General features: G+C 46.6%; 1 protein-coding gene across 1 annotated transcript; it reads right to left on the bottom strand.

Moving 5' to 3' along the window:
- Positions 1-1,023: 1,023 nt before the first annotated feature.
- ptk6b (PTK6 protein tyrosine kinase 6b) lies at positions 1,024-8,602 on the bottom strand. Its single transcript, XM_053418175.1, has 8 exons — positions 8,125-8,602; positions 4,979-5,100; positions 4,388-4,548; positions 3,965-4,130; positions 3,572-3,733; positions 2,813-2,994; positions 2,576-2,729; positions 1,024-2,323 (listed from the first exon to the last, which is right to left on the bottom strand). The coding sequence occupies exons 1-8, from the start codon at positions 8,520-8,522 to the stop codon at positions 2,142-2,144; spliced, it is 1,527 nt and encodes a 508-aa protein (XP_053274150.1). The 5' UTR covers positions 8,523-8,602; the 3' UTR covers positions 1,024-2,141.
- Positions 8,603-11,705: the final 3,103 nt, after the last annotated feature.

Raw genomic sequence — 11,705 nt, 5'->3', positions numbered from 1 at the left:
AATGAGGAGTTGTATTACTTCGAAGCCATACAATATTACTGATAATATGATGAACGATTATATGAAACTTCCACTCAGAAAACGAAAAGCCTCACAACTTTATAAAATTGTTAATTGTCCTCTCGGCACTGACTCTGACCAGTTGAAGATGATTTGGCAGAGGGACCTTGGTGGAGAGATTAATAATGATAGATGGGCAGTAACTATGGCTGATTGTGGTAAATATGTGAGAGAGGCAAGGGGAAAACTTACACAATATAAGGTATTACATAAATACTATTTCACACCATCCAGACTGTATAGGATGAAACTATTGGGTGATGATCAGTGGAGGGAACTGGTACTTTCCTTCACTGTTTGTGGGAATGCGTCTTGATTCGACCTTTCTGGACTCAGACTCTAAATATTTTAAGTAACTGGCTTGGAGCAGAGATTCCCCTGAGTCCAGAGCTCTGTTTACTGGGGGACAAGTCTCAATTACCCAACATAACCAAATGTAATCTTTCTGTAATTTCGGTGGGAACAACAACAGCTTGCCGAGTTATCTTAAGACATCGGAAGGCGCCAGGAATTCCACATGTGAAAGAATGGGGATGTGCAATGACTGAAACTGCATCCTATGAATGTATGCTTAGTAGATTGAGTGATGGGACAGGTTTTGGAATTACATAAAGATAAATAATGATCCCCACTTGGACCCTGGTTTTATTGTTTTGCTGTGTTTCTCCCAAGTGGGATCCTGTAATACTGTAAACCTCAGTCTGTTATTAGAGTCAATTCTCAACCATATAGTACTTGTTCCTGTATAAAGAAAAATGTTTAATCTGCCATGTACCATGCCTAAGAAAAGTTCAATAAAAACTTGAGTTAAAAAAAAAAAAGAAAAGTTACTCATAATTTGAAATGATGAGTTTGAATCTGACTTTTCCTCGAGCAGCTTCTCAGATCATAATGTTCATCAAACTTCTGTTTATGTTGTTTGTTGTTTCCAGACTTTGAAAGAAGCATTTTTCAATACTCACGTTAAGAAACTGAAAAAATAGATTTTTTATTTAAAAGAAATTAGAACTTTACTTTCTTATAATTAAAGATTAAAGAAGACTTTCTGACTCTGCAGATTTATCAAACATTAATCACTTCATTTAGAAAATCTGGGCTGTATTTAATATAGATTCACAGTTATGGATTAATCTGCAGATTAACTGATTCTCAAGTGAACACTCCTTCAAAGTAAAAGATGATGTTTTATTTTCACGATCGTCTTCAGCTCCGGATGGAAACTCAGATTTTCAGGCTTCGATCAAATGAGACGAAATAAACCTGGAAATTCTCAGTTTGCTTCTAAAAAACAAAAATGATGAATTGATTATAAAATTATTTTTTAACAGTTTCGGGTCCAGAGGAAATAATAATTAACTGAATAACGGAAACAAATGTTTTAAATGTGAACTGAATAAAAACTATCAGTCTTTGCAGTCGTTTTACAGAAGCCTATAAATATATATATCTATAGAGTGGTGTCCGAATGTTTAGTGACGTTTTCTATTTCACTCATTGTTTCCCATAATGCATCATGAAAAATAGTGCACAACCGATGGTCACTAACCGAGCACTATCTCCCATCATGCATTGCACTCGCAGCGTAGACGAGAGCAGCAGGAACAAGAAACATGTTTTCAACCATAAAGTGTAAATACTGAGAAAACAAACATCTGAACTGTGGGATTTTCCACCGGCGCAGGTTGTTGTTGTTGTTGTTGTTGTTGTTGTTGTTGATCCTCGTTCCCCGATGAGCTCACTTTAAAGTCACTACATAGTGAAGAGTGGAACACTGAGTGAGTGATTCTGTTCTTTTACTTCCTGGTTTTTAAATATCGTCCTCAGTGAAGAGTCCCAGTCGCCGCTCTGTGTCCAGTGCGCTGAGCGTGCCACAAGAGGTCACAGGAGGTCACAGGAGGTCAGAGGAGGTCACAGGAGGTCACAGGAGGTCAGAGGAGGTCAGAGGAGGTCACAGGAGGTCAGAGGAGGTCACAGGAGGTCACAGGAGGTCAGAGGAGGTCACAGGAGGTCACAGGAGGTCACAGGAGGTCACAGGAGGTCACAGGAGGTCAGAGGAGGTCACAGGAGGTCAGGGGGCGGAGTCACCCCATCTCATACAAGCTGCCGTCCAGCTGCAGCCTCAGGGACTTGAAGCTGGGACGCTCGCTGGGCTCGTGGCTCCAACACTTCAACATGATGCTGTAGAGAAAGTCGGGGCACTTGGCGGGAGCGGGCATCCTGTAACCTTTGGTGACCTGCTGGTACACTTCCTGGTTACTGAAGGCTGAAGGCTGAGGGCGGGGGGGGGAAGAGACAAGTGGAGAAGTGAGGATTCATGTTTGTCTCCCACTCAAACATCTGCACATTCACCTTCTGCTCAACCACAAACGTTTAAATACATTAACTTTCACTTCCTTTAACATTTTACTGCAGAGCTAACTCTCCAGCAGCGAGGAGGTTTTGAACGATCAGAACGAGAGATGATGTAATCTGATTACAGAAGCATTAACCCTGTGATCCCAGCGGGGGAGCAGACCTGGGTAAGGAATGCCTCCGTGCGTGATGATCTCATAGAGCAGGACGCCGAAGGACCACACGTCCGACTTGTTGGAGAACTTCCCGTGGCTGATGGCCTCGGGGGCGCACCACTTGTAGGGGATCTTCTTATCATCTGAGATGTAGAACGGCTCCTGCAGGAAACAAACCTTTGAATTATTCATTCATTTCTTTATTTCATCGGCTGCGTCCCCCCCCCCCCCCCCCACCCCCGAACCTTGATCACCCGGGCCAGACCGAAGTCGGCCACCTTGCAGATGTAGTCTCCTCCCACCAGCACGTTTCGAGCCGCCAGGTCTCGGTGGATGCTGTTCTGCTCCTCCAGGTAGGACATCCCATCAGCCACCTGGGCCCCCATGTCCACGAGCGCCGCGGTGTCCTGCAGCGCCCCCTCTGGGCCTGAGAGGAACACGAGGAAGGAACATGCACACAGATTTAGACTCAAAACAAAGAAGCACGTAGTGAAGAGGCCGGAGCACCAGAAGAAGAACCTGTCATCTACTGCAAAGTTCCAGTATTGAACAGATTGTTGATGTGGACTCTATCTAGAGGCGGTGGTCTAGTGGCAGAAACTTGGACTATGGGCAGAGAAGGTCTCTGGTTCGTCTCTGGTTCGACTCCACGGAGAGACAACAAAAGACGAACCTGGATTGATCTGTCCAAAAATCCAAGAGTCTCCCTACCCTGTCTAGTGCCCCTGAGCAAGGCACCTTACTCCCCCAACATCTGCTCCCCGAGCGCCTGTACGCGGCTGCTCACTGCTCTGTGTGTCCTGCACCAGATGGGTCAAAAGCAGAGGTTACATTTCCCTACCTGCATGAGTGTGCCTTTGCATGACTGTGCATGTGTTTGGGACGAATAAATGGATCTTAATCTTCATCGCCACCTGCTGGCCGGGCGTGCTGCTGCGATCTGGCCTGGAGACATGTCGTCACAGGAAGGTGGTGTGGTGGGAGATGTTTGAAGAAGGTCTCACCTCTGAGGAACGTGAGCAGGCAGCCCTTCTCCATCAGCTCGGTGATGATGTAATACGGAGACGCCGCGGTGCACACGGCGAACAGAGAGATGAGGTGCCGGTGACGGAGGCTCTTCAGGATCTGAACCTCCCTCTGGAACTCCCGGTGGTCCAACTCCGAGTCTGGAGGGGAGGGTGGAGGAGAGAGAGAGAGCAAACGACCATTTAATACATAGGACAGATTTGAGAATATGGGATATACAAATAAAACTTGATTGATTGATGGATTAACGAAACTCTTTGAAGTAAAGAAACAAGAGAGTCCACGCTGCTGAGAAGCAGAAGGTTCCTGTCAGGGAGCTGAACATGTGGATCCTGTGATGGAGCTCGTGGACCTTCTGAGAGGAGACGTACCGCTCTTGATGATCTTGATGGCCACGTTGATGTGGTTCTTCCAGCGGCCTCGATACACGTCAGCGAAGTGGCCCTTCCCCAGCTCCTCCTCCAGGCTGAACTGGTCCTGGGGCAGCTCCCACTCGTCCACTGTGGAGTGGTTCAGGTCGGGGGTGTCGGGCTGCTTCTGATGGAGGAAACACACGATCCCATTAAAATACACCTCTGCATGGTTTTAAAACATGAACACGTCAAGAATCTCAAAAAGCACCCTTTGTTTCAAAGTGTCAAGAAAGAGTCAGTCTCAGCTGCCCCCCCCCCCCCCCCACACACACACACACACAACCAATCACAGCCTCCAGCCTCGTGACCGGAGGGTTCACGAGTGTTCCTAATAAACCGAGCACTGATTTCATATCCCTGAATGAAGAGGAGTTGTCGTACTCTCCTGCAGACGCTCCCCAGACGCCCGGTGTTCACCAGGTTGTTCCACTCGTAGAACTTCACCAGCTCCACCAGCGAGAAGAAGATCTGAGAAGGTTCCACGAAGAACGAGTCCACCGCCTCGTGGATCTTATAATGCTTCACCCGAGTCCTCGACCTCACTGCAGAGACACACACACAGACACACAGACAGACAGACAGAGACACACACACACACACACACACACACACACACACACACACACACACAGTCAGCACATTACAAAGTCATTCATTATTAAAGATCTTCTATGGTATATATTGCATTTTTAAACACTTTTTTATACATCTATTTAAAGTAATAATAATAATACATTTATAATAAATTCAGCTTCTTTTGATGTGTTGTATTATAATACACATATTTCTTTAAAGCTTTGTATTTTATTTATATTTATTGTTGTTGTTTCCAAAGATTAAAGTAGAATTAAACAAATGATGTTAATCTGGTGAAGCTGTTATTTGGACGTTTGTCCCTCTCGGCTCACACTCATCCACCTGTGGGTGGAACTCTGGACTTAGTCCATGACGGGGACACTTGTCCCCACTTGCCTGAGAGAACATGTCCCACGTGGTCCTTCTCGCTCTGGCGGATGAGGAAGGAGCCGTCCTGGTTTCCTGCGGCCAGCAGATGACCCTGAGCCTCGAACCGGTTCATTTGACCGAAGAACCACCTGATCAGGAAGAAGACGAGTCAGGAGACAGGAAGTGGACGGATGAGGACGTCATCACATTTCAACACGGGAATATTCTCTTGTCAGATCATCATAGCAGGTGGAAAACAGTGAAATAGACTTTATAAAAGTTTCTGTTTGAATTCGTCTCTCATGTAAAATCAAAGCTCCTTATGAGACGTCTGTTGATAGAAGTTTGATGTTTTGAGGATTTTGTTTCCTGATGTAAATATGAATCACTCAAACCTGTCGTCACAGAAGTTTATGAAACCAGCCGAGGAGCTGACAGCCCACTTCCAAGAACAGTCACATGATTAAAAGATAACACACGATGACATGCGGCGTCTCAACAATGTTGTGGAGCCAGAAATGACAGATTCTTCAGTAATGTGCAGCGGTGACATCACTGGTTTGTCCCAGGAGACGTTCAGAAGAGACGTGAGACGTGTTGTCTCCGTCTGTCCCTTGTGTTCAAATAAAGTCATTTTAGTGACTTCACTCGACTTTAGTATTTTACCCAGAATTGACTGCGAGTCGGTCTCACATGAGACGTCCCTGGAGGACACAGCCTGGAGGACACAACCTGAGGACACAGCCTGGAGGACACAGCCTGAGGACACAACCTGAGGACACAGCCTGAGGACAAAGCCTGAGGACACAGCCTGGAGGACACAGCCTGAGGACACAACCTGAGGACACAACCTGAGGACACAGCCTGAGGACACAACCTGAGGACACAGCCTGAGGACACAACCTGAGGACACAACCTGAGGACACAGCCTGAGGACACAGCCTGGTGTCCTAGATGGTGTCATAGATTTCATTTCTGTCTGTTGACTTCTCTCTCGTTAACTTCCTGTCCTCAGACGCTTTAATCGACTGAACATCTGCAACAGACTAGATTTTGGATTTTGCTGATTTTAGTGTTTGAGGCGCGTTAAGCTGAAGAGATGCAAAACATTTTAAGATAAAACAATATCAATGAATATATGATATAATACAAATTCAAATAAAACTGTTTATTAAAAAAAATAACAGAAATCACAGGTTACCAGGTTAATGTTGTGTTCCACTTGTGATCCTGTTGTTCTTACTTTTATTTATCTGTGTTTTAATTTGATGACAAAAAGCTTAAATATGATTCAGCAATAAAAAGAGAAACTCTATTTTATTTATAACCTCTGCAGCACCTGCACGTCGGACACTTCCCTTTCTGCTGAGCCGTAAACTGAGAGATAGAGAAGAAGAAGTGGTGTTGTCCTGTTTGCACACACACACACACACACACACACACACACACACACACACACACACACACCCACAAACACACACAAACACACACACACACACACACGCACACACACACACACGCTCTGAAAGGAGCTAGTGACATTTCACTGAGTTGAAGAATCAACACTTTGTGATTTTTTGTTTTTTTAATCCAAAACTCCAAAAGATAAAATGACCGATGACGAGTGAACGTTCAAGTTTTAAAAGAAGCAAACGTTGTTGAGCGACGGGAAACGAAGAAGAAGAAGAAGAAGAAGAAGAAGAAGAAGAAGAAGAGGAAGAAGAAGAGGAAGAAGAAGAAGAAGAAGAAGAAGAAGAAGAAGAAGAAGAAGAAGAAGAAGAAGAAGAAGATATTAGAGTTTGTGTGATTTGATCCAAATGAAGTGGATCTAGTGAATTTAACGTTTCATTCAGAGACTGTTGGTGGAGGAAGAAAATCTACTGAGAAACAAACTTCTTCAATATCATCATAAGAAGTGTGATTTAAAAAATCATCCATTTGAGTTTTGTCTGTAACGATAAGAGTTTAGTTTTGATCTGTGACAAACTCCATTAACATGTTTCCTGCTGGTTTCTCTTTCCAGCAATAAAACCAATAAAATACCAGAAAGATATTTAAATCTAAAATAAATGTGAACTACTTGAATGACTTTAATTAATAAACACATTTCTTAGTTATTGTGAAGAGTTAGAAAATAAAGATTCACATGTTTGATGTGGTCAAGTCCATTGTGTTTCAGACAAACCATAAACTGAAGAAGTGTGAAAACAAATGTGATTCATTTGTGCTGATGTAGTAATTTAATATTGTGCTTTGTGAACAAATACAAGTCCAACGAGTCGCACTGCAATCCTGTCATGTGACTCACTGCGAGGGGGGGGGACACTTTACGGTTCACCTGCTGCTTGAGTTGTGTGAGGTCACGTTAGCATCGGAGCAGGGGATCGAACCTGTGACTGCACACGTTGCACGTTTTATAAGTTAGGAAATAACAGAGTGGAGCTCCAGTAACTTTATCGTGTGAGGGAAGCTGAATCCCGGGGGAGGGGGGGGGGGGTTGTGTGTCGTGGCTGCAGCCGGAGGCCGAGCCGCCTGAGGTGACGTCTCATCAACTGACAACAAACACTGACACTATCACTGACATTCACTCTGCTCTGCTGCTCTGTGAAGCTGGAGGTTCCTCCTGCACAGTCACATGACTGCTGTGGTGTCTGTTTGCTTCTGAGCCAGTCAACCTGAAGTCTCCATGTTTTTAATGGTGGTTCCTGTTTGTGCCAGAATGTCTCTCTCTGCTCTGAGCAGCTGTGAGGAGACGAGTGAAGTGTCTGAAGCCTTGAACCCTGAGGAGCACCTGGTTCCTCTTCTACACGTCTGCACAATATAAGATATGTATTTTGATCGATGAGTTGATCAGCAGCTGGAGGCAGTTTCCAGTCTTTATGACTCTAAACCTATAAACTCATATTTCAGACCTTTGAGACCTGAAGTCCCTCCACAGCAGGAGAAGCTCCATTCACAGGAAGTTTCAAAGTAAGGAAATAAATTAGTTTCAGCTTTAAAATGTGTTTTATAAATATGTAAAGTTTTGACACCACTTTGTAACTTTCAGGAGGTTTTGATATTTTCTAGAAAGGTTTTACTTTCAGACTGGTTCCAGTAAGAAGTTCCATAATTCAAATCCATCTGTTTATTATCTACAGATCATGTTAGTGAGTGATGGGACTCGAACTCACGGTTGACTCCTCAGGGACTCGGCTCGGACCAGGTAGTTGTGGGGGACGATCCCGGACTCCAGCACGCGCCCGCTCGGGTCCGTCCTCCTCGCGGTCCACCAGTCCCCGCTGCGGCTCGTGACGCGGAACAGGTCCCCCTCCCGGAAGGACAGCTCGTCCTGGTGCCGGGCCTCGAAGGGCCACACGGCCGTGTACAGGGAGCTGCTGTCCGGGGCTGGCTCCTGCGGGTCGGCCTCCTCCTCACCTCCTCCTTCACCTGCTCCCCCACCTCCTCCTTCACCTCCTCCTCCACCTTCACCTCCTCCTTTTCCTCCTCCAGCTGAGGGAGGCTTCTCTCCGAAGCTCCTCTTCCATAGTGTCTCCAGACATGGACAAGCTCTGCGCAGACACTCGCCCATAGATGACCATGAATGGCCCCTGTCCACCTCTCTGCCCCCCTGTGTGTCCCCCTGTCTGTCCCCCTGTGTGTCCCCCTGTCTGCCCCCCTTTCTATCCACCTCTCTGTCCCCTTGTCTGTCCCCCTCTCTGCCCCCCTGTATGTCCACCTGTCTGTCCACCTCTCTGCCCCCCTGTGTGTCCCCCTCTCTGCCCCCCTGTGTGTCCCCCTCTCTGCCCCCCTGTGTGTCCCCCTCTCTGTCCCCCTGTCTATCCACCTGTCTATCCACCTGTCTGTCCCCCTGTCTGTCCCCCCTCTCTGTCCCCTTGTCTGTCCCCCTCTCTGCCCCCCTGTGTGTCCCCCTCTCTGCCCCCCTCTCTGCCCCCCTGTGTGTCCCCCTCTCTGTCCCCCTGTCTGCCCCCCTTTCTATCCACCTCTCTGTCCCCTTGTCTGTCCCCCTGTCTGCCCCCCTGTCTGTCCCCCTGTCTGCCCCCTGTCTGTCCACCTGTCTGTCCCCCTGTCTGTCCCCCTGTCTGCCCCCCTGTCTGCCCCCTGTCGGACAGGTGCAGGACGGAGGAGTCCTCGGGATGTCTTCCGGACACACGGCAGCTGAGTGTCTCCGGCGGCTCCTGATAGTAAAGACTCGTCAACTTCCGTCCACAGAACAAAGATCAGGCGTGAGACCCCGCCTCTGCTCTGACGCGTCATCATCATCATCATCATCATGAGGAAGGTTTCACATGACCGGTTCGTTGATCCTGTAAAACTGAATGAGATTAATATTATAATTATGAATAAACTTCACTTATTTAACAAAGTGTTTCACAGACATAAAAGCAGCTGAATTACACATTGAATCAAATCAATGAAAAATAATGAATATAAATAAAAAACAAACAAAAGTTGAAACCATCTGAAAATACACTGAGGTGACGTGTCTTATTAACAGAGGATTAAACCGGAGGTCCGAGGCCCTCAGACACACAGACACTCAGCTCTGGTTCCATATTCGATGAAGAATCAATCGATTAAAGCGACAGGATGACACTCAGCTGCACTCGGACTCCCCCTACAGGCGGGATGGGACTGTCGCAGCTAACAGTACACACGTGCACACAGCTGCACACACGTGCATGTGTTGACCAGCAGAGACAAAGAGGTTTTACACAAAGTTGTGACTCACTGTCCAACATCTGTCCTGAACCTTCAGCCTCTTTTATCTCCACTGAATCAGGCTCTGAGATTCTCACTCTCTCACTTTCTCTCTTCATCTTCCTCTTCATCACCGTCCTCTTCACTTTCTTCTGTGTCTCATGGCGTCCACACGGAGGACAAAGAGCTAGTTGTCTCTTATAGTTAGCAGTTAGCAGCTAAGTTGTACAGATGAAACCTTTCCGTGGGACTCTTCTTCTTTCACTGTTCCAGGTTTTCCTCGTCACATTGAGATGATGTGAAACTGATGAATTCAGGATCATCTCCAGGATCTCATCCACATCCTGATCTAGTTTCATCTCATTACACTTTGTGACAACATGTCAGACAACAGACGTTATGATAGAAAAGCACAGACACGCTTTATAACAAAACTTAAAAGACTTTATTCTTTGACTCCTGGAGTTCCTGATGGCCGACACACACACACACACACAGACACACACACACACACACACAGAAGTGACTCTCTCTCTTGTGATTATGGCTCAAGTTTCCTGAACTCGTCTTCGTCTTCTGTGAATCGTGCATAAAAAGACCAAAGCTGCATTGTTCTTAAATCACATTGCATCGCGACACTGGTGGTGAAGAAATCCCAGTTCCTGCTACTGGGAACTGAGTCTGATTTACTCTGCACATCGTTTTGGTCATTTTTGTAGTTTTTATTGTCCATGTTGTATAGTTAGTTATAGACGTGTGTAAACATAAGCACTCCAGGTGTAAGTCGGGGCCTGTAGAAGAGCTTTAATAACTTAGGGCCTGTACATGTGGCACGGTGGCCCAGTGGCACGGTGGCCCGGTGGCACGGTGGCTTTTCAAGCACCGCGGCAGCATCAATCAAATGATGATCACAACAATCCCCTCACTCAACATGGACCATGAACCTTCTCAGATCCCTGTGACCGACGCTGAAGACAACACTTAGTGCCTGTGGTGAGTAACAAGACAACAGGTGAAGCCATGCTGGGCCCCAGACACACAACTGGGGGGGGGGGGGGGGGGAGTGTTGTAGTTCAGGTGCAGCTCACGTGCACGTGTGTGTCGGTCACGTGATGAGATGTCGTCAGGCACGTTGTTGATGCATCGCTCGTGTGTGAAGTATTTACCTGTTGTTTTAAAGCTGCAGTGACAGACACACACTCTGCTGGTTACACACACTCTGCCTGTTACACACACTCTGCTGGTTACACACACACATGGTCTGAGCAGGAAGTGAAACCGTTTCCTCTGCACAGAAGTTTTCCACCTGATGAAAACACTTTAAATCTGCAGTGTTGTGGATGTGTGAGCCCACCAGGCTGCTCAGTGGACGGGGCTCTCTGATTGGTCGATTGCATGTCACGCCTACAACACACCCATGGTTAAAACGAGTTTCAGGATCAACACTTGAACACAAAGCTTCTGGTGCAGTGACCTTTGTTTCCCACCACTAGAGGGCGAACGTGGACTAAACGCACTTAGATCCTGGAACTGGAGCCCTTTGACCTGGAGCCTGATCACTAGTTGGACAGTTTGTCCTGAAGGTGGCGCTACAGGGTCTGTTCCTGGGTTGATCCTGTGAACACAGAGGAGGTGGAAACCTTTTCTACTTGATCAGTGCTCACGTGCAAGATACGCTACATTTCTTCAGTGTGGCTAAATGCTAATAAGGTAAGAATGTATGCTAGTTAGCATGCTAACACTGGCATGCCTGTTAGCATTAAAGCTAGAGGAATATTAGTTTACCCCCCCGGTCAGGACACCTGCTGTTCATCCGTCAATGTTGAAAGTATTTAATTACCTCTTCAATTATTATAAATACTGTGAATAAACATGGACGACATGGAGGCTCCCAAAGGTGAAGCCAAAACATCTGGATCGCCCCCTGGTGTCTGGCTGCAGTACAGCTCATAAACTTAGACTTGATGATTGACAGCTGACACTGACTCCTGATTGGTCCAGTGTGGTTATGGACCTCGACACCACATGGTGATCACTGCTGCAGTCTGTGGAT

The sequence above is a fragment of the Pleuronectes platessa genome, unplaced genomic scaffold (assembly GCF_947347685.1).
Source record: "Pleuronectes platessa unplaced genomic scaffold, fPlePla1.1 scaffold_286, whole genome shotgun sequence".
In the NCBI taxonomy this organism is placed as follows: Eukaryota; Metazoa; Chordata; class Actinopteri; order Pleuronectiformes; family Pleuronectidae; genus Pleuronectes; species Pleuronectes platessa.
Note: the sequence above shows the minus strand (reverse complement) of the source record. Positions and strands in the feature narration are given on the sequence as shown.